Below are 24,138 nucleotides of genomic sequence, written 5' to 3'. Positions count from 1 at the left end.
TTCACTGGCCGTCCATTCCATGTTCAATAGCGTGAACTGCCAGTGCTTACCCCCACTAAAGTTAATTCACCAGACACTTGTTATTATGTTATTTTTCTCACTAAAAATTTGGCTGTTTCCATATTGACCACAGGATAGAGTCAAACTCCAAAGATGGTCCTTCAGGATTTTGACCTTACCAGCCTCATATTTCTTCTCTATAATCTAATATCAGTCATGAGATGTGTAAAAAATAGCTCCATATCCCTAGTGGCTTAAGACAATATTTTTATAGCTCTCACATCTGTGAATTGGCTGGAGTTAAGCTCATCTAGGCTGGGCTTGCACATGTGTCTTTGAATCAGTTGGCATGTTCATGGGTCAGTGGGTCAGCTAGAGACTTTAGCTGGGGCAGATCTACCCCTATGTCCCCTCTGGGTCCAACATCTAGAGCAGGCACATTCATGCATGTTTTCGCCCTGAGTCGTTGGTTGACCAGGCATGTCCTTTTCACAGTGACAACAAAAGCTCAAGTGAGCACCATGCAAGACCTCTTGAGCCCTAGGCTTGGAATTGGCACATCATTACTTCTTCCTTATTTTTTTTTTGTCTTTTGTCTTTTTAGGGCCACACTCAAAGCCCATGGAGGTTCCCAGGCTAGGGATCTAATCAGAGCTGTAGCCGCCAGCCTACACCAGAGCCATAGCCATGCGGGATCCAAGCCGCATCTGCGACCTACACCACAGCTCACAGCAATGCCGGATCCTTAACCCACTGAGCGAGGCCAGGGATCGAACCCACAACCTCATGGTTCCTAGTTGGATTTGTTTCTGCTGCGCCACTACAGGAACTCCAAAGAGAGGCCATTAATGTGGTTTACTGCACCAACCATCCACTTTAAAAACTGTCTGAACATACCATGTCTGCTTAGGAAAAGGTTGTTAAGGGTTCCTTCTGAGCCATTGTGTCATGAGGAAGCTTGGCAAGTCTATTCTTGCTAAACCACAATTATGAGGCTTCTCGCTTCTTAACCCTGTGACTCCTTTGGTCCTTCTCCCACTGTTTCTGTGAGCCTGCCAGTCTTTCAATGCCCCCTGTATCACAAGAGTCTGTTTCTGATGCTCCTGACTGAGAATGTTGATTGAATCAGTGGATGACTTTGAGTAAGTAGAAGGAGGGAAATTAAAGATACAGATAATGTGGTACACTTCTTGAAACTTTATAAAAACCAAATGAATAGAGTAATTTCCCTTTTGACTTGGAATCTAGCTGTCAGAAAAGCCATTTTAGAGAATCAGGGCAGTACACTCAGGCATAAGACTCATTATCATCCCTGAGCGTAGATGTGGAGGTGTTAAGTGAGGGAGCCAATATGAAGATATCTTTACCTCACCCTGCTTATCTTTAGTAAGTAGCATGCGCATGCCTGCCCCAGGGGAAGAGAAAGGATCTGAAAATCTGGCCAGAGTCTTTCTCCACATGAAATGCCCTTTGTATTCCCTAGACACATTTAGTTTCTACCTTTGTCTTATGGCCCATTTTAAGGAAATACTGTCCTTCTACTCTAAATCTATTTAATCTGTCCCTCTCCTTGCCCTAACTCCATGGTACAGATTTTCCTTCTGCCTCTTTTATGACATGTATTGTTATTTACACAGACACCAATATATGTGTTTGTCTAAGCTGTGAATACCTAAGTGATCAGAATCAAATCTTACTTGTCTTTCTAAATTTAGTAGGATGGATCAAATGAATGCTGAATCTATTTTATTAGACCATAGACAACCTGGGGGCAAGATTATTTGTCTTTTGTCTTTTTTTTTTTTTTTTTTTTTTTTTTTAGGGCTGCACCTACAGCATATGGAAGTTCCAAGGCTAGGGGTCGAATCAGAGCTGTAGTTGCCATCTACACCGCAGCCGCAGCAACTTGGGATCCAAGCCACGTCTGTTACCTACACCACAGCTCATGGCAATGCCAGATCCCTAACCCACTGAACAAGGGTTTGAACCCTCGTCCTAATGGATACCAGTCAGGTTTGTTCCTGCTAAACTACAAGGGGAACTCCCTCTCTTTTGTCTTTTTATCCCTCATGTCACCCCACATAATTCCCTGGACTTAGTAATTACTATAAATACATATTTGTCAAGTGTTGTAAATACAATTATGTTTATTTTGGGAAACCTGAATTTTATTATTGAAGTTTTTATGTTATTAATTCATGTGTGAGATTAGGAGGTTTCAAGAATATTGTTATGGACACTACTGAAAATCATTTCCATCCCAGATCCATATAAAAAAAAGTTTGGAGGAGCTGCAGTATAGAATGGGGAGGAGATAACTGAAGTCTGATTATTAATGCTCCCTGATGGATGATATTAGTCATTCTTCATCATAACTAAGGAAGTTGTATACATTGCATAAAGTATAAACATTGATTGGATATTATTTATAGATTTGTATTTCTCAGGGAACGTACAGAATTTCCTTCTTTCTTTGCCTAGTAATAGGACAAAGAACCATGTTCTCAGTGTATCCTGCTTCTAGAAAGCTCTTTAATTCTCTAATTCTGTGGTTTTCATGAATTTTGTAGTAATGGTGCATGACATGTGTCGTTTAAAGTTGATGACATATATAATTAAATGTTAGATGATAATATTTTAATATTTATAATGTACAGAATAATTATGTGGGACAAAGAAGGACATAAAGTATTACCCAGTATATATTGCTAACGCAAATTGTTTTGTATTGCCTAAAGACTTAGCACAAAATACTTAACTTTTTAATAGACTTTCTTAAACAATATATGTCTTTGATTTATTTTTTTAATGATTTTTATTTTCTCCATTATAGTTGGTTTACAGGGTTCTGTCAGTTTTCTACTGTACAGCAAAGTGAACCAGTCACACATACAATATAGATCTTTTAAAAGGGATAATTAAAATTATGTAATTATGGGTAATAAAGAAGAAAACACATAATTAAGTAAAGAATAGTAATTGTTGTGAGATCTTGAGCTATTAGGTTGTCCAGGAAATGCCATGAAATATATGAAGAGCTAGAGTTTTATTTCTGGAGCCTTTTTTAGTTACTTATTTCTTTGTAGCAAATCACCCCAAAACTTAACAGCTTAAAACAATGAGTATGTATTATTTCACATAGTTTCAGTGGGTCAGGAATTAAAAAGTGTCTTATCTGTACGATTCTAGGCTTGTGGTCAAGATGTTGTTGGGGGCTGCCATTTATTTGAAGACTTGATTGGGACTGGAGGATCTGCGTCCAGGATGTTTAAGTCACAAGACTAGTGATTTGGTGCTGGCTGTTGCTAGGAGACCTCATTCCTTACTATATGGACCTCTCCATAGGATTGCCTGAGTGTCCTCATGATGTGGCAGCTGGCTTTTGCTAGAGCAAGCGTTCTGAAAGAGAGCATGGTTGGAGTTGCAGTATCTTTAATGACAGCCTTAAGCCATCATTTCCACTGTATCTTATTAATGACACGGGTCCACCATATTCCCTGAGGAGGGGTCTACTCAAGGACATGAATGCTAAGAGGTAGAGATCCCTTGGGACCATCTTGGACACTGGCTATCAGAGCCTTTTTGTAATAAGATCTGCAAATGGTACTCTGAAAGTTTCTGCTGAATATTAGGATAGGTTAACTTGTTGGGTTTTATTTAAGTTAAACTTTTTGGAATGGTTTTGCAATAGAAAACATTTAAGAGAATTAATTGAGCTTATTTGATTTAGGACAGTGAAAACTGAAAGAAACCACAACAAACATGTTTTCATCCTTCTTTAGTTTGTGTCCTGAAAGTTTTAGTTTTATAGATTCCTATTGACTGTATAAACAAGACAGGTATAAGAACTTTCAAAACAAATTGGCCAAGTGCATAGTTATTTGCAGATGGTCTTATATTAAGATATGAGGCGTTTTCCCTTCCCTCTTCCTCTGTCCCCCAACCCAAGAATCCAGTTCTTCCCCAATTTTATTTTCCAGTGGCATAATTAGAACTGGTGCATTTTTTGATATTTATACTCTTATCCTCATCTCGTTATATAATCTGGATACCTATTGAACTTGGAGCCTGTGCATAATAATTATGCCTGATTGATACATTGCTTTACCTTTTAAAAAACATTATTTCTCATCTCTTATTATTATCTCTTTCTCATTATTTCTCTTTCTCTTATTTCGTCTCTTTAACTAGATTGTAAACTTCTTGAAGAAAACAGTCTTGCCTCATGTTTCTCGCAGATTCCTAGTCCCGATGTACCATGGCATAGTGCTGCTCACATAGCTGGTTGTAATTCACCAAGTAGTTGGTGCTTACTTCAATGGAATATCATATCTGATACAGCAACCACTATAAGCTAGAGGCAAGCATATTCACTCAAATTTATCTGTAGTTTTATGAAAGGAAAAGCCCAGATGTTGTGTTTGTCTACCCTGATATAAATGTCAGGGAGTAAAGGATAGTGCCTATGGCTTGACCATAGACTTGATCATATTCTGAAGATATTTTATTGATCACATCTGTTTTAGATGACCTGTATTAAACAAAATCTTCATTAATGCTTTAATAATTTTTTTTCTAAAAGTACTTTATAATTTTATGGTTAGGGTACCTATCAGAAAAGTGATATAAGAAATGAAAGTGCACTTGAGGAGTTCCCGTCATGGCACAGTGGAAATGAAATCTGACTAGGAACCATGAGGTTTCAGGTTCCATCCCTGGCTTCACTCAGTGGGTTAAGGATCTGGCATTGCCATGAGCTGTGGTGTGGCTCCCATTGATCCTGTGTTGCTGTGGCTATGGTGTAGGCCTGTAGCTATAGCTCCAACTTGACCCCTAGCCTGGGAACCTCCATGTGCTACGGTGTACGGCCCTAAAAAAAAAGCAAACAAAAAAAAAAAGGAAAGTGCACTTGAAATACAGTATTCCAGAAATATATTTTTTTGAACAGTCTTAAATAACAGACATTATCCTGTTAAGAACTTTGTGGAAGAGCTATTTTACATATTTAGTTATAAATAGTGACTGTAACAGTTCCAATATTTACATCTATGTGGCTACTATTCAGCTTCTGTTTTTTTTTTTAAATCATATTTTTGAAAACTGACAGTTTACTGAACACAGGGTCCAGCCATCCAGAACAATCATATAAAATGTTAAAAAAAAAGCCACATGTGGTTAAGAATGAATGCAAAGCAGCTCTGACACATTCTTGTGCCTGTAAGCAGGATTCTACAGGCCAATGCCAGTAGGGTTTTGCCTGCGGGAAGCAAGAGAAAGTAAATGCAAATCAGGGCAGTTTCTCAAGAAAATAACCTGTGTGGACAAGTATCTGCTTAGGGCCATAGAAATGCCTTTTTCCCCCTTCTTTCTGAAACTTGAACTTCATAGTAAGTTATTTAAAGGCAGTGCACCTTGAATAAGTGCTGATGAAACTGTAAAAGGGTATGTGTTAGAAACACGCTTTTGGCCCATAACTTAGCAGCCAGCATCATTTGGGGAGAACCGGGGGAAGCTGTTCTTCCCATCTCTTCTAAAAGATGACTGAAAAAATCTTGGGCCTGCCTAAACGGCCAGAGAAATACTGCTGCTTCTCTTGCTGGCCCATCTGCTTGAAGCCGTTTAGGGGAAAGGCCATGGACTCTGTTTGTTTTGGATACTTCCCAGAACACTTTGGGGCTCAAAGCTCCGGTTTCAGAAGAAATATTGGCTTCCTTCAGACTATACTAATCTCTCAAGTTCCTTCCAGCTCTGACATTTTGGATTCTAAGTTAGACACCACAGGTAGAAACTGCTCTGTGAAACACATGAAAAATGTATCCAGGAGTATGAAGCTGGACAGCTCATGACTTTATAAGTTTTCAGGTTTTAAAACATTTGTTCAACACTGTGCCATACCCTGTGAAAGATGCAGAAATATGCTACTCATTATAGTTTCTGACTCATGTGGGGAGACAAGATAGAATTAATACATGTTAGGCAAAATAGTAATTGTATTTCTTTAAAAAGTTCTCTTTGGTTTTTTCCTTAGTCTGAAATCCAAGATTTCTGACTCAAAGGCAATTTTTACCTCTCAGTAAAGTTTATAATTTTCCTCACATTTGTTAAGGCACTGTTTTGGTAGTTTATATTATTTGTTGCTTTTTGTGATTTTTCCTTTTCTCATTTTCTAAAATTTTTATCTCTTTTTGTCTTTTTAGGGCCACACCCACAGTGTATGGAGGTTCCCAGGCTAGGGGTTGAATTGGAGCTACGACTGCCAGCCTATGCGACAGCCACAGCAATGCAGGATTCAAGCCATGTCTGTCACCTACACAACAGCTCATGGCAATGCCAGAGCATCAGACCTGCATCCTCATGGATGTTAAGCAGATTCATTTCTGCTGAGCCATGATGGGAACTCCTCATTTTCTAAATTTGTTTTTTGTGAATTGATTTTATGTCCAAATAACATTATTTCAAATACTTTGGCAATAGATTTTTTTTGGATTTTCTAGGCATATAGTCATAGTCTCCTCAAACAGTAGTAATTTGGTTAAATCATTTCTTACAATTTTATTTATTTCATATCTTGAATTTTCCAGTATAATATCAAATGATGATGATGACAATAGGCATCCTTATTTTGTTTTTTTTTTATTTCAAAGTGAACTGTAATAGCTGTAATTATTACTCTTTTCTCTTTATGGCTGCACCTGTGGCACATGGAATTTCCTAGGCTAGGGGTGGAATTGGAGGTGTAGGTGCAGGCCTATGCCACAGCAGTGTATGGGTGCAGGATCTGAGCCACATCTGTGACCTATGCTGCAGCTTGTAGCAACACCAGATCCTTAACCCACTGAGTGAAGCCTGGGATAGAACCCACATCTTCACAGATACTATGTTGGGTTCTTAACCCATTGAGCCACAATGGGAACTCTTCAGTAATAGCTATTATTATATATAAAATATTTTTTTTGTTTTCATGTGTTGTTGCATTTATCCCTCACAGTAAACATAAGAAGTACGTAAGTATACACTATTATTATCTCCATTTTATAAAACTAAGGCCCAGAGAGATTAAGTAACTTTTTTTTTTTAATTTTTATTTTTATTTTATTTTTTTGTCTCTTTTTTGCTATTTCTTGGGCCGCTCCCGCGGCATATGGAGGTTCCCAGGCTAGGGGTCTAATCGGAGCTATAGCCACTGGCCTACGCCAGAGCCACAGCAACGGTGGATCCGAGCCATGTCTGCAACCTACACCACAGCTCACGGCAACGCCGGATCGTTAACCCACTGAGCAAGGGCAGGGACCGAACCCGCAACCTCATGGTTCCTAGTCGGATTCGTTAACCACTGCGCCACCACGGGAACTCCAGATTAAGTAACTTTTTAAAGTCTGCCTAAAGTGACTGAGTTAAGTGAGATTTGACTTGAAGCAGTTTGACTACAAAGAATGTGTGCTCAACCAACTTGGCCCAGTGCCTTCCCATGTGATTGCTACTTGAGACTACCATGGCAATGATTTTATATATTTTTAGTATAAATAGTAAAAATAAATAGTATACATTATTTTATTATATACAAATTAATTTCCTAATGTTAAATGAAGCACTTAAAAAAACTCTTTACCTGTTATCTCCACAACCATTTATATTATGAAATTTATGTTACTAAAATTTAGATCTAACACTATCCAAATTATTATTGATACATCATTATTTTTTACACTACATATCTTTAAAAATGTCCAATGTGAATTTTATTTCTATGAATTTGCTATAATACAGACAATCAAAATAAGTCCTTTTGCCATTGGACAAAGTCTTAGGACTATCAAGTATAAATTTTACTGCTATGTTAGGAAGTATTGAAGGAGCAGGGAATATTTTCAAGTGCTCCTCAAACCCAATCACTTTTTTTTTATATTGAGGTGAAAGTCATATAACATAAAATTAACTACCTTAAACTGCACAATTCAGTGGCATCTAGTACATTGACAGTGTTGAGCAACTATCTCCCACATCCGGTTCCAAAACAATTTCATCATCCCCAAAGGGTATCCCACATCCATTAAGCAATCATTCCCCATCTACTGCTCTCCTTCCAGCCCCTGGCACCTGTAAGTTGGTTTTCTGTCCCAATGGATTTACCTCTTCTAGATGTTTCCTATAAATAGTATCATGCAATATATGACCTTTTTTCTGGTGTTTTTCAATTAGCATGATATTTTTGAGGTTCGTCTGTGTTGTAGTATGTATTAATACTTCATCTCTTTTTTTGGCTGAACATTGCATATGTAGCCATTCATTTTGTTTATTCACTCATCAATTGATAGACATTCAGTTTGTTTCCACTTTTTGGCTATTGTGAATAGTGTTACTATGAACATAGATGCACAAATGTCTGTTTGAATACCTCCTTTCAATTCTTTTGAGTGTATTTCTAAAAGTGGAAATGCTGCATCATATAGTAGTCCTGTGTTTAAGTTTTCGAGTAACCACCAAACTTTTCTACAGTCACTGCACCCTTTATGTTCCCACCAGCAATATGCAAACATTCCCAGGCTAGAGGTCAAATCGGAGCTGCAACTGCTGGCCACAGCCATGGCCACTCAGGATCCAAGCCTCATCTGCGACCTACACCACAGCTCACAGCAATGCCAGATCCCTAACCCGCTGAGCAAGGCTGGGAATCGAACTCACAACCTCATGGTTCCTAGTCAAATTCATTTCCATTGCGCCACAATGGGAACTCCTAAACTTACTTTCTTAATGATTACCTTTGAGATTACAGTTAACATCCTAACATAATATGGTCCGTGTTTATATCAACTTAACTTCAATAATATAAAAAATTGTTCCTGTATAGTTCTGTTCCCCCTTTGTGCTTTTCATATACATTACATGTTTATATATTATGTGTCCATCAATACATTTTATAATTATTGCTTTATGTATTTGTCTTTTAAATCAGATATAAAAAAGAAATAAAAACAAATTTCTTTTATATTGTCTTTTGTATTTACCTGTCTATTTTTATCAATGTTTTTTACTTTTCTGTGTATTTGAGTTATTGTCTAATGTCCTTTCATTTCAGCCTGAAGACTCCCTTTTATATTTCCTTGTAGGACAGTTATGCTAATGACAAATTCACTTTTGTTTATTTGGGGATGTCTTAATTCCTCCTCCTCCTTTTTTTTTTTTTTTTTTTTAGGGCCGTACCCATGCAATATGGAAGTTCATAGGCTAGGGGTAGAATTGGAGCTGCAGCTGCCAGCCTATACAACAGCCACAGCAACACCTGCTCTGAGCCAGGTTTGTGACCCACACTTCAGCTTGTGGCAACTCTGGATACTTAACCTACTAAGTGAGGCCAGGGATCAAACCTGCATCCTCATGGATACTAGTCAGATTTATTACTGCTGAGCCACAATGGGAACTCTCCCTCCTTCATTTTTGAAGGGTAATTTTGCTGGATTTAGAATTATTGTTTGACATTTTTTTTCTTTTAGCAATGTAAATATGTAATGCCACTTGCCTTTTAGCCACAAGATTTCTGATGATAAATCAACTGTTAATCTTATTGAGAATTCCTTGTACCTAATGAGTTGCTTTTTTTCTTGCTACTTTCAGGATTCTCTCTTTGTCTTCCAGTAGTTTGACAGTTTGGTTATAGTGTGCCTAGCTTCTTGGATATGTAGATTTATATATTACATCAGTATTGGAGTGTTTTCTGCCATTATTCTTTCCAATATCCTTTCTGCTCTCTCCTCTTCTTTTGGAACTCCCATTTTGCTTCATGGTGTCCCACAGGACTCTGTTAAATTTTCTTCATTATTTTTTCTTTTCATTCTTCAGACTGAAAAACCTTAATTGACCTTTCTTCAAGTTTACTAATTTTTTCTTCTAAGTCTGCTCAAATTTCTACTGAGCACCTTTATTGAAATTTTCAGTTAATGTACTTTCCAGCTCCAGAATTTCTATTTCGTTCATTTTTATGACTTCTTTCTCTTTATTGCTATCATCTATTTGATGAAACATTATTGTCGTACTTTCCTTCAGTTGTTTAGACATGGTAAGTTAAAGTCTTTGTCCAACCTTTGGGCTTCCCCAAGGATGTTTCTATTGATTATTTTGTTTCCTGTGTTGAGCCATATTTTTTCTCTGCATATCTCATATTTTTTTGTTATAAGTTGGACATTAAAAAAATACAGTGTGATAATTGTGGAACTCATATCCTCCTTTCCTTCCAGGATTTGTTATTATTGCTTTTTTCTGTTGTTCTTATTTTTATTGTTATCATTTAAAAAATGTAGTGGCTTTCTTGAACTAATTTTATAAAATCTGTATTCACATTCCATGTATGACCACTGAAGTCTCTGCTTGCTTAGCTTAGTGATCAGGTGATGATTAAATATAGATTTCCTTGAATACCTGGAACCACTGTCTCTGATTTACTAAGAAGCTCTTTTGTGTGTTGTGACACACCTTCAATGGCCAGAGAGGCAGTTTAGAAATCTGCACTAGCCCTCACTTCCAGCTTTCCTGGAGCCTCAAGTTCAGTCAGATGTGAAAATCAAGAGCTTCCTGGTCTTTTATGAGCATGTGCACAGCCCTTGGCATGTACTTCAGTGTATGTAAGCACCTGACAATTAGCATTTTATTTTTGGCTGGACCTCTGGCATGCAAAATTTCCAGGCCAGGAAGAAACATGTACAACAGTGACCTGAGCTACAGCAGTAACAATGCCAGATCATTAGCCTCTAGGCCACCAGGGAACTCTGGAAGTTAGCTATTTTGTTTGTAATATGTGCCTGACATTAAGCTGTTGATTCCTGAGACATCAACTTCAAAGATATCCATCCTGACTAAACACTTTGCCGGCAACACAACTAGATAAAGGGCTACCCCACTCATGAAGTTCTCCTTTTTGGAAAGTTCTCATTGACCTAGATAACTGACTGCTTGACTGAGCACTTTAATTCCCACCCTTATGTTTTAAATTCACCAGTGATGAATAAACCCTTAAAATCCTGGGCACCCCATCCTTGATTCTAATAAAGGGAGACCCCCAGGTTCATTCTCTCTCTCTCTGTCCTTCTCTGTCTCTCTCTCTCTACCTGTGATCTTGCTCTCTGGCCATAGGCATGTTGTGTACCTTTCAGGACCCATAGGTAGTAAACCTGTCTTTTCAAAGTTTCCTGATGGTCTTTGCTGAGGTACACCTCGCAATCATAATAAGAACCACTACAGTTGGTGCAGCTCTAACAGCGGCTCCAGTCAGAGAAATGCCTATGGGGGCTTGCCACACATCATATGAGCCCAGGTGAGTGCCCACAGGCAATTCTAGATGATAGCATCACTATTGATAGGCCAAGAGCAGCTCAAAATAATCAAAGTATACATTCACATGGCTTAAGGTCACTAAAATATGTACTTTATTATTTATTTTTCAAGGCTACTGCTGAGCTAGACAGTGGAGTGTAGGAATAGGGCAAGTTTCAACACTAAAAACTCTGTTATTGCTGAGAGCAATTAATCTTTAGTGAACAAGCATTCCTTGGGTCGCTATAAGTCTTTCAAGAATAACTTATGAGACAAATAAAAAAGAACATATGCCCATACACAGGAAGAAAAATTAACAGAAACTCTTCTTGAAGAAGCCCCAGAATTGGACTTACTAGACAGATACTTTAAATTTTCATATATTTTTGTCTTCATACTTAATTTTCTTGGATGGTTTGAAGAGGCTATTTTTGGCTATTCTGATGCCCTTTTAACCTGGCATCGGTCTAGTTCCTGGGCTCTTTTCCTGTTGAAAGTCAGTATTTTGTATACCCAATGCAACTCCCAGGCTCCAGATGTAGCTGCCTTCCACCTTTTCTGACTTAAAGTTCCAACCCTAGGTGAGACATCATTGTGTGGAGGGAGGGTAAAGATTTGATCAGAAAAAAGTGACAGTGACATGCCCGATGATGCATTTCTGGGCGTCTTTCATGCCAATTTGAAACCTCCAAAATAAGGTCAAGTAACTCAAGAGGCTCAACATAGTGTTTTTGAGATTCATCCATTCCGTTTCTGGTACTGATAGCTAGGTTTTATTTTGATAATGGGATCTTAACTGGTTGTTGCTGGTATGAAATTTTATTTGTTGAATTTATTAGACATGCTTTTTTACCTCTACTTTGGTATGATAGTTTTTTGGTTGTTTTTCTTTTTCCCACTAACTATATTGTCACATAATCCATTAATAGCAACAGTTTGGTTTTCTCCTTTATGTTATTTATAATGCTTATTATTTTTTCTTGTTGCATTGGATCTGATCTGTTTGATGTTTTATTATGAAATACAATATTTAGTACAGGAATCTCCAACTATCTCTTGTGGGGTAAGTTTTCTTCTAGATCTAGTTACTTTTCACTCAGAAATAGGTTGAATTATAGTGATGATTTTCTTCAAGAATTATTGAGAGGATCATATAAATTTCCATGTTAATCTGTTAACCTTATGAATTAGCAATTAATTATCCATCTGGTTCAGAAAAATTGTTCCTTGTCAAGGTGCATTGTTTGTAAATATGCTGATTGGTTTGATTCGCAGATATTTTAATTGGAGTTTTAATTGGTTTAATCTTTTAATTGTTTTATGTTTTAATTGGGATTTTATGTTTATAAGTGATGTAAGCTATAGATTTCTTCATTAAGGTATTTTTATCTGTCTTTGATATTTTTATGTTACCTGCATTAAAAAACGTTGAGAAGTTTATTTTTATCAGGAAATATTTCAATTGTAGGGAAAATAGTCATCACTCAGATTAAAATTTTTTTATTTTATTTTATTTTTTTACCATATTCACTTCAGATGGGATTGGGTGTGTTCAGAGTGGTATGGCTGTAGACACCATATTCACTTCAAGTTGTTTAAATAAATAGAAAATTATAAGTAGAGACCCTCCTTTATCTCTTTCCAGTAATTCCCTCCCACGTCAGATGTGAACAATATCTTGAATTTGGTGTTCATCGTTGTCATGTTTTTATACTTTAATGATGTAATTGTAAAATTAAAAGGTGTTGAAAAATTCTTTTAGGCTTTCGCATTTCATAGTAAGTGTTTAGTTATTATATTTATAAAAAGTGTTGTCTCTGGAGCCAGATAGTCTGTGTTTGAAATTTCCAACTGTAGTAGGGAATTTTTCTGTTTCTGTTTTCATTTATTTTAGTTTTTGTTTTATGTTCTCTGAAGCTTTGTCATCAGTGGATACTATTATGTCTTCTGAGGAACTTGACTGTTTTTTATTTTATTATTATGCAGTGATCCTCTTTTTCCTTCTAGTACTTCTTGACTTGAGGTGTCTGCCTTGTCTGATGTTAATATAGCCACTCCAGTTTTCTTATGTTAGTGTTAGTATGTTATATTTCCTTTATCCTTTTACTTTTAACCTATTTGTGTCTTTATACTTAAAGCTGATTTCCCATAACAACCATATAGTAGGATCCTGTTTTTTCTGCAGCGTGGCAATCTTGGTCTTTTAATTAGAGTGTTTAGCACAATTTAAAAGCAATTATTGATATGATTGGATTTATATTTACATTTTACTATTTGTTTTCTATTTGTCACATTTGTTCTTTGCCCCCCTTTTCTTCTTTACCTGCCTTCTTTTGATTTTTTTTTTCTTCTTACAGCTGCATGTGTGGCATATGGAAATTCCTGGGCTAGGGGTTGAATCAGAGCTGCAGCTGTGGGCCTACACCACGTTCATGGCAATACTGGATCCAAGCCACATTTGTGACCTACACCGCAGCTTGTAGCAATGCTGGATCCTTAATCCACTGAATGAGGCTAGGGATTGAACCCGCATCCTCATGGAGACTATGTTGGGTTCTTAACCCACTGATCCACAACAGGAACTCATGACTTTTTTTTCTTTTAGCATTTCATGTTGTTTCATACTGTTGGCTTATTTACCTTTTTCTTTTATTGTTTTAGTGAATGTTATGGGGTTTATAATATGTATATTTTAACTTATCCCAGTGAATAGTGTTTCATATATAGTATGAGGAGCTTAGAGCAGTATACTTTTTTTCCCTCCTCTTATTACTGGGATCTCATTAATGCATACTTCATATCTATATATTTATTACAAATCTCAAAATACATCATTTAAAAAAATTTAAAGTCTATATTTTAAAACATTAATTTTTATAAATTATAAAATATAAAATATATAATACAAAAATAATATTTATTTTTAATATATAAAAATATATATTCAAAAAATCTTCAAAAAGGGAAAATGTCTCCTTTATTTACCCACTTTAAAAAATCATTCTATTACTTACTTTCATTGTATGCACTCAAGTTTTATTCCTTTTGCTTGAAGAATTTCCTTTAACATTTCATGTAATGTAAGTTTGATGGCAATATATTTTTCACCTTTTGTCTGCTACAAAAGTATTTCACCTTCAGTTTTAAAAGATATTTTTGTTGGATATGGAGTTCTATGTGGACAGTTGTCTTCTTTCAGTAAGTTACTCTAAATATGTTGCTTTCTCTTCTGTCTTGCATTGTTCTGACAAGAAGCCTGCAGTATTAGTTTGTGGTAATTAGTTACTGGTAATTCTTTATGTCTTTGTACTTAATGTTTCTCTGGATACTTATAAGATTTTTTCTTTATTTTTTTTTTTTGCCTTTTCTAGGGCCGCTCCTGTGGCATATGGAGGTTCCCAGGCTAGGGGTCTAATCAGAGCTGCAGTCACTGGCCCATGCCACAGCCACAGCAATGTGGGATCTGAGCCGAATCTGCAACCTACACCGCAGCTCATGGCAACGCCAGATCCTTAACCCACTGAGCAAGGCCAGGGGTTGAACCCGCAACCTCATGGTTCCTAGTTCGATTTGTTAACCACTGAGCCACGACGGGAACTCCTTTTTTTTTTTTCTCATTTTGATTACAATGCACTTGGCAGTGTTCTTTGTGTGCTTCTACTTGGAGTTCATGGAGCTTTTTGCATCAGGGTTTATAATTGTCATCAAATTTAGAAAAAATTTGGCTGTTTTTTGTACGAATATTTTTTGCTCTCTTCACATTCTCCTTTCTGGGACTCTAATTAGATACATGTTAGTGTGAGTATTTTTAATTTTGTTTCAGCTTTTATTTCTCTCCATGATTCATTTTGTATGGTTTCTATTTATGTGTCTTCAAGTTAACTCATCTTTTCTGATATTTATGCCACTCAGTGAAATTTCTATTTCAGATGTTGGACATTTTATCTAGATAGTACATTTGATTCTGTTTTTATCTTATATTTGCTCATCATCATGCTTATGTCTTTGAACATTTATAATACTTATATGTTTCGCTATGTTTATCAATTCCAATGTCTCTGTCACTTCTGGGTCTTTTTCTGTTGATTTTTCTTCTGGCTCATGCTTCTTCATATGACTAGTAACTTTTTTTTTCCTTTTTGTGGCCAAACCATGGGAGGCTTCTGGGCTAGGGGTCGAATTGGAGTTGCAACTGCCGGCCTACACTACCGCTATAGCAACACTGGATCCTTAACCCACTAAGCAAGGCCAGGGATCAAATGCTGGATCCACTGAGTGAGGCCAGGCACTAAAACCACATCCTCATGGAGACTATTTCAGGTCCTTTAATCTGCTGAGCCGTAATAAGAACTCCATGACTGGTAACTTTTGATTGAGTGCCTAACATTTTGAATTTTAGATTGTCGAGTACTGGATTTTCTTGTCTTCCTTCAAAAAAGGTTGGAGTTTGCTCTGTTAGGCAGTTAAGCTACTTGAAGATCAGCTTGATCTTTTTAGGTATTATTTTAAAGTGTTGTCAATGTCCAGAGAAGCCTTTACTCTGGGGTTAATTAGCCCTACTTATGTTTGATCCGTCTGAGGTTTATAGTGCATGTGCCATGTATTCAGAATGTCTCGTAGGAGATCTAATGATTCCTAGCATTGTGTGAGCTCTGGGAATTGTGGCTTCAGCTCTTTGGTAATTTCTTTTTTCTCTTGGCAGTTTTTCTTTGTTTTGGCCTCATGGGTCTCACCATTGCATGAGCAGATTGGTATTCTGGCAAACGTTCAAGGATTCTATGCATATTTCTAGTGCTCTTTCTCTGTGCAGCTCCCTTCTATCTATACTGTGCCCTACAAATTCTACCCTCTAATGTCTATCTCTTTAATGCAGTGAGCCACCTGGGCTCTGTGTGATTTCTTCCTCCTTGTGTTGTGGTCTGATAATTGTTGTGTAAGGCAGAAATATGGGGTATTTAACTCTTAACCTTCTGAGTTTCCATTCTCTTGGTCATTATAGTCTCGTATTCCCTTTTGTCAAACCTTAAAAGAGCTGCTCTTATATTGTGTCTAGTTTTATAGTTATTTATGACAAGCGGACATAAATAGAAGCCAGTAGCCTCAGTTGAATCTTTATAATGAAACAAAGAAGTAGAAAGGCAGCATTTTAAAGTACAAGGAATGGGAAGTTCCTGTTGCGGCTCAGTGGTAATGATCCTGACTAGTATCCATGAGGACGCGGTTTCAGTCCTTGGCCTCACTCAATGGATCCAGCATTGCTGTGAGCTGTAGTGTAGGTCACAGACATGACTTGGATCTGGCATTGCTGTGGCTGTGGGGTAAGCCAGCAGCTGCAGCTGTTATTTGCCCCCTAGCCTGGGAACTTCCATATGCCCCAGGTGCATGCAGCCCCAAAAAGCAAAAAAAAAAAAAAAAAGTACAAAGAATGTTCATATTTTGCTATTGATATTACTAAAAGCCTAGAGGAGAAAGGGGCTTTAAAAAAATCATAAACATCCATTTTAATGGTGATAAAACTGAGGTAAAGGGAAGCAGAATAACTTGCCTGTTGAATGTCTGGCCTGTGACTTTACAGTTTGTGCAGAAGCTGGATCTCTTGATTCCTATTCATTGTTAGACATTGTGGTGTGCGGTCTTCTTACCACTTCAGCTGACCTGAGAGTATATTGTAGCAATTAGCATTAATAATGATAAAAATAACACTAGCAGGTATACTCATTAAAATTTAAAGTATATTTATGTTCCTTCTTGCTCTTGGTTTGATTAAATTTTAGTTTTGATTTTCTCTTTCTTGAGCAGCCATTTAAGAGCAGTGTTTTTAGTATTTGATTTAATATTACCTAATTGTCTTATTAAATCTGATGTAGCAGTAGAGATCAATAATTTTTAAAAAGCCTTAAAATTGAAATAGTAGACAAAATTTTTTATTGTATCTTTTGTTCTGTATTTCTCATTTACTGCATTATATTGACTAGAATTTTAGTGCATTGCATTATATACCTCAGTGCTTTTTACAATTGGCATTATTTTAATTGTTTTCTTTTCCTCCTTCAAGGATATTTCCTTAATGGGAAAAGTGTACTGGTACAAAACACCTCAAGTGCAAGCAGAACAAGGACTACAGATAAGTATTAAGAAAACTCAAACGGTAAAGTCTTTAATAAAAAAATCCTCCTTGCCTAGATTGAGGTAATAGTCTGCCTTTTTTGCTTGAATGTTTATCTAGAGAGTTAAAAAGAAAAACTCTGATTTATTTTAGAGGCGTGTTTAACTATAAGCATATCTAATCTAATACCACATCAAGAGTCTTGGCTATTTTGGCTCACCATTGCTGCTTATCACAGATCTTCTGAACTAAGGCCTCAAACTCTTTTCAGAAGGAAGAGATCTTAACAGTTCTTCTGGTCTAAAGACATTTAGATCTAGAAGGCAGTTGGAGAATTAATTAAAATTTATTAGCTTCTCAGAAAGCATTACCTTATTCTTTATTTAGTTAGAAGAGTTATGAAAAACATCAACAAGGGGAGTATTTTGTAGAGAAATATGGGCACTTGATGACATGTTTAATTTCAGAAATAGAGCTTCTTTTTCATCCTTTGTTGGCAAAATACTTAACGGGATTCAAAGCAATTGAGAACCATATTCCCTGTGAATGGGAAGTGTCTTCCAGTGTATAGAAATCCACAGTTACATAAAACAAGTGATGGTGATCAGTCCTTTACAAAAGATTTGTAAAATTATTTCATTAAATAACAAGCTCCTTTAGTTCCTGAAAATATGATTCCACATACATAAAAACTCAGATCACAGTTCGTTTTAGGATTCTATACCATGTTTAGAAAATTATTGAATCCTTTCACAAAAATCATGGATCCTATATTGTTAAAGTTACTACAAATGGTTGCCTACCAGAGTTTGAGATGCTTTTGGACTGATTCGTGCATTTTCCCCCTGTGTGTTCTTATCACTTTCTCAAGACCCAGCATGTGTGGCACTATGGGGATAAATCAGTTTTGAAGCCTTACCACGTATGCTAACAGCTTAAAACTGACTTAGAGTAGCTGCTTCCAGGTGACACTGTTTACAGGTAGATATCAAAATCTCTGACCTGTAAGCTTCTAATAAGTATAGTAAACTGAAAATACAAGATAGATTAGGTTAAAAAAAAAACCAGAATTCTTCATTAATAGAAAAAACTTGACTTAATACCATTCACTGAATATTCATATAGTGTAAGAAAAAATGATTCCATTTTGAAGGAAACTATGAAAAAGGCCAATTTTCAGATACCTAGCTATATATACATCACCTCGATTATTTAAAATAAGGATTTAAACAAAAATATCAATTGCTTTATAATTCTGTAGGAGCCATACCCTCAAGCTTTGACATTTGTAAGCAATCAATCACTGGACCTCTCCTGGTCACTGGCTTTTTAGGAAGAAGCTTACCATTTCTTTAGAGGTATAATACCTTTTAAATTGGTATACCTGACCATGGTAAAAAACAGTTCCTCTGTGGTGTCTTTCATTCCAGGCAAGTGTTTTGGGTACCTACTCTGTGCCAGAGAACAGAACTCTGTCTTTCGTCCCTATCCTGTTGACTCGTAGAAGCTTCCCAGCCTGAGATTTATCTGGGCGGCACTGGCCAACAAGCTGCCATCCAGAGGGGGCCTGCTCTTTCCAGATGGTACCAGATACCCTGCACTTATAGCATAGCTGCCTCAGCTGTGAGCATCTTGAGGCCACAGGCCAGCTGTCTCTTAGTTCTTTGTTGTAACTTATTTTCTTTTAAAGAACATTCTTGTCTAATATCTTTCCTTTTGAAGTACTCACCATTTACTTTTGTGGGTTTTTTTTTTAATTTTTAAAAATTTTTGCTTTTTTAGGGTCGCACATATGGCACATAGAAGTTCCCACGCTAGGGGTTGAATCGGAGCTGCAGCTGCTGGCCTGTGTCACAGCCACAGCAATGCAGGATCTGAGCTGCATCTGTGACCTACACCACAGCTTATGGCAACGCCAGATCCTTAACCCACTGAGGGAGGCCAGGGATCGAACCCACATCTTCATGAATACCAGTTGGGTTCATTACTGCTGAGCCACAGCAGGAACTCCAGTACTCACCATTTTAAATTGTTTTTGAATCATCATCTAGAATGATTTCCTCACATACTTATCAAAAAAATCAAAGAATTTATCCATTCATTCCTTTTGTACAGTGTGGTCAGCATTGTTTTAGACATGGTTGATACAAAGATAGAAAACACAGTTCTTGCCCTTGAGGAACTCATTGTGTAGGATAGACCAGTATATGAAGAAACAAAGTACAATCCTGTGTAATAAATATTTTAAATAGAGACTAATTGCATAGTAGAGAAAAAATGTATGTAATTTTCTTTCCTTTCATCCGTTCATTCTTTCACTCAAATAATAGCACAGGGTCTCTAAGTGCTTAAGATATAAAAGACAGGTAAGACACAATTTCTTTTTTAAAGAATTCTCAAACTTTAAGATTTTGAAGTACTCAAACTTGATCTCAGGATGGCTTTAAAATTCTTAAAAAATATTTTAAGCACCCAAAGGAGTTTTGTTTATGTGTATTCAGTCAACCAATATTTACTGTACTAGAAATTAAAACTGAGAAAAACAGAATTATTTATTCATTCATTTAAAATAATAATAAGGAGTTCCCGTTGTGGCACAGTGGTTAACGAATCCGACTAGGAACCATGAGGTTGCAGGTTCGGTCCCTGCCCTTGCTCAGTGGGTTAATGATTCGGCGTTGCCGTGAGCTGTGGTGTAGGTTGTAGACGCAGCTCGGATCCCGCGTTGCTGTGGCTCTGGCGTAGGCTTGTGGCTATAGCTCTGATTCGACCCCTAGCCTGGGAACCTCCATATACCACGGGAGCGGCCCAAGAATAGCAAAAAGACAAAAAAAAAAAAAAAGCCTGTTATACATTAACATAAGACATATTTTTAGGAAAAATAATGTGTAAAACAAAACAATTCAGTGAAAAGGGTAGGATTGTCACTTTTTTTTTTTTTTGTAAATCTCTTTAATACCTGGTTTAAAAGAGAGCTAGATTCTCATATCTGCTACTGCATCCAGTTTGTTGAAGTGTGTTCAGTTTGGTTGAAGTATATTAAGTAATTCTAATCTGATACAGATTAGAAAGGAGTCATTTTAATAACCTTCTTACATAGTTATTGATGGTCTTTGTTAATACACCAAAGTTCGCAAGTGGTAGTTTCTTAACGATTAGTTGCAGTGGAGAATCTGAAACCCTATAAATGAATTTACTTTATATCATTACATTAAAATTAATTGATCTCCCTTGCTCCTTGAATGGAACTTTACTTTGCATGATTTTGTATCTTGTGTGTTAATTACTTGATAAGTATTGTCTCACTGTTTTACTCCTCAGTGCTTTTCCATCATCAAAGCAAAGGTCAACATAGTGAAAAAGGAAAATAAGCCTTAATATTATTATGAAAATAGTTCTGACATTGTAGCTCCCCTGAAAGGGCCTCAACTGTCAGGTGTCTGTGAACCACACTTTTGAGAACCAGTAGGCTATTGTATGAAATAAAAAAAGGGTAAGAGAATACAATTTGGATTTAGGTTGTTTAGGTTCATATACTGTCCTGCTACTTTCACTATGACCTTGGACAGGTTAATTAACTTTGTTAAGCCTCGGTTTCTTCATCCATAAATGGGGTTACAAAAGTTCCTACTTCATAGAGTTGTGGTAAAGATTAAAATTAAATGAGAAAATGCCCATATATGTCAGTGATTACGATGACAATTACTTAGACAATTGTAATGTAGTGTCATATATGCTAAAATAGAGCTGGGCACAGAGTAATGATAAAGATCAGTAATGGCTCTGTGAATCGGTGAGGCTGGGCAGCATTCTGAGAGGGTCATTTGCAGCTGGAGGATTACCATTGCTCTCTCAAGCTTATTTTCCTTTATTTTCTATTTTGAGGCTTCACATTTTTCTTAAGTCAGTTTGAGTTTCTTCTGGATTTTCAGAGGAAACTTATTACCTCTCCGTAATTTAAATCATGTATTTTCATTGTCATTTTGTTGTCAGAGAGAAAAACATTACGTAACTTAAAACTATGGAAGACCAATAACAAGAGTGTGTACATTTACGTTTCCCAACAGAATGTGCTTGAGAATGTTCCTGAAGCTGTATCAAGTATTTCCCAGATTGAACAAGAGGATATATCAGAATGGGGAGTCTCAGATGCAGAAAGTGTATTATTTAAACCCCAGGACACTTTGGAAGTTCAGCCAACAGATGAGTCAAGTAAACCTTTGGAAGGTGAACAGCCCATAGCTGATTCAAAAGCAGCTGAGCAGATGTCTTTAAAGGTAAAAATCCTACTTATGTTGGAAACAGAGTTGTGAGAGTTGAGAATGTGTAGGTGTGAAGATGTAGTAGTCCAGGAAGGGCCAGGGCACCGGGGAGGGTTCACTCTGAAGAAAGGGCTTTAGATGTGAAAGTTTCTTACTTGGGAAGAGGGGACTTCAGTTTTTAGAGAGCTTTTGGTTTCAAACCTAATTAATTGCAATTCCGGGGAGAGAAGATTTTTTTAAGGAGTGAAGGAAGCTCAGGGCTTTCAGAAATTGACCAAAGTTCTTGCTGTTCCTATATTGAGAGAAGTCAGGAGTTTATAGCCCAGGGACCAGGACTGGGTGAACTTTGTAGCTTTCATAATTGCCCCACTTAGGTTTGTGCGATTCCATGAGTCTTTTCCTACTGTGAGAATTTAATTTTGTTTCATTTTATTTGTGCGTAATTTTTATAATTTTATTGTATTTGTATATTGCCTTCTATTATTTACTTAGTACTTTAATTTGAGTCACTTTTGACTTAATTAAATGAGTTTATTTTAAAATAGATATATCATTATTAGGATTTTTGAAAAAAACACTTTTCCCTGAACCACAGCATCTTATCCTGATTATCACCAGATGGAGACCCCTCATGGGTAAACAGCTTTTCTAGTCAGTCCCTCTTCTTCTAGGTCCCCCTCTCCCCACCAAGGACCATGGCATTCAAGTCAACTGGCCATTACTAGTTCTTCAACTTTTGACCCAAACTCCTAACTCTGAAACCTTAGATTTAGCCATGACTATATTGTTTTCTTGTCTTTCACAGAATAATCAGTGCCCAAGGCTTAGATTCCTCCTAAACATTATTGCTTATAATTCCTTCTTCTCTTTTCTAGTTGTCCCCATATTAGTCTGTGTCCTGGTGACCTTATGTCTGGATTAGTGCAGGTGCCTCCTGGTTTTCATTCATTTCTCAAGCTCTACTTTCTTTTTTTTTTCTTTTTTGTCTTTTCTAGGGCCACACCTGTGGCATATGGAGGTTCCCAGGCTAGGGGTCGAATAGGAGCTATAGCCACTGGCCTATACCACAGCCACAGCAACACCAGATCCGAGCCGAGTCTGTGACCTACACCACCGCTTACGGCAATGCCAGATCCTTAACCCACTGAGGGAGGCCAGGGATCGAACCCGAGTCCTCATGGATACTAGTCAGATTCGTTTCAGCTGAGCCACAACAGGAACTCCCCTCAAGCCCTACTTTCTTAGGTTCATTGCACCTGATACCCGCATACTGATTTTCCCACAGTAATAAGTAGTAAGGAAGCGCCAAAGCTAATAGGTGACCAGAGAAAATCCATCACTGCTATCAGGGGGAAGGGATTTAGGTAGTGATTGGTGACTGACTTCATCAGAAGTCATGCAAGTGTGAGCTGTCTTGCTTCATCTCCCAAGCTTGGTGACCCTACTCATTGCCGACTACTCCAGGTGAAGCCTGGCATCTTCCACGTGTGGAGAACTTAGAAGGCATATATATATATATATTTTTTGGTCTTTTGTCTTTTTAGGGCCATACTTGCGGCATATGGAGGTTCCCAGGCTAGGGGTCTAATTGGAGCTGTTGCTGCCGGCCTACGCCAGAGCCACAGCAACACCAGATCCGAGCCGCTTCTGCGACCTACACCACAGCTCACAGCAATGCTGGATCCTTAACCCACTGAGCGAGGCCAGGGATCGAACCCGCAACCTCATGATTCCTAGTCGGATTTGTTTCTGCTGCCATGGAGGGCACTCCAAGAAGGCATCTTTAAAAACTATAGCATATTGATATACAAGTATTCGGCTGGTGGGTACAGGTAGTGTTTTTATCTATTCTCCTGCCTGAACTTTGGGACTTTGAAAATAAAATGTAGGCTTAAGGGGCGAATGGTTAGCTACTAAATGTGTCAAAGAATGAAATGGATTTTCTAGACAGTGGTTTAACCACTGTGGCCTGTCAGGAATTTAAATCCCTCATTGAAAAAAATCCCGTAATGTTCATTCTTTTGGTTTGCTGTGGCAGGTCTAACATATTATTAGGAAATATGCAAAATTATTTGTTTATGGTAAAAACAGTCATTTCCTAAGGTAACTAGAATTTAATTAATGTTTACCATGTTCCAGCCACTTTGTTAAATGTTTTACACATGTTATTTTTTCCTAATAGCAACCTTAAAACCCTCATTTTATAGTTAAAAAAAGCAAGTCATAGAGAAGATTAAATAACTTGCCCAGGTACAACCATATGTTTAAGTTGCAGAGGCAGGACTTGAACTGAGGTGGTCTAATTCTGGAGCCTTTGCTCTTTACATCTTTGCACCCCTGCCTTTCCTAACAACAACGAACAGGTATTTTGTTAAGTACAAGAACACAGACTCACAGTGGCACCAATGACTGTGGATGGAGTGTCCCTCACTTGACTGGGAGGAGTGGTTTGATGAGAGACACTTA

At 37.2% G+C, this 24,138-nt stretch overlaps 1 protein-coding gene across 1 annotated transcript in view; it reads left to right on the top strand.

Annotated features, from left to right (window-relative positions):
• The first annotated feature begins 404 nt into the window (after nucleotides 1-404).
• The window catches only part of LOC125136636 (uncharacterized), a 75,123-nt gene continuing 51,389 nt past the window's right edge, over nucleotides 405-24,138 (top strand). The window contains exons 1-3 of the mRNA XM_047797473.1: nucleotides 405-512; nucleotides 17,360-17,452; nucleotides 21,478-21,687. Coding sequence (XP_047653429.1) covers nucleotides 405-512; nucleotides 17,360-17,452; nucleotides 21,478-21,687 — 411 coding nt within the window. The remainder of the gene's footprint in view (nucleotides 513-17,359; nucleotides 17,453-21,477; nucleotides 21,688-24,138) is intronic.

The sequence above is a fragment of the Phacochoerus africanus genome, chromosome 9 (assembly GCF_016906955.1).
Source record: "Phacochoerus africanus isolate WHEZ1 chromosome 9, ROS_Pafr_v1, whole genome shotgun sequence".
Taxonomy (NCBI): Eukaryota; Metazoa; Chordata; class Mammalia; order Artiodactyla; family Suidae; genus Phacochoerus; species Phacochoerus africanus.
This window is presented reverse-complemented; position numbering and strand designations above follow the sequence as displayed.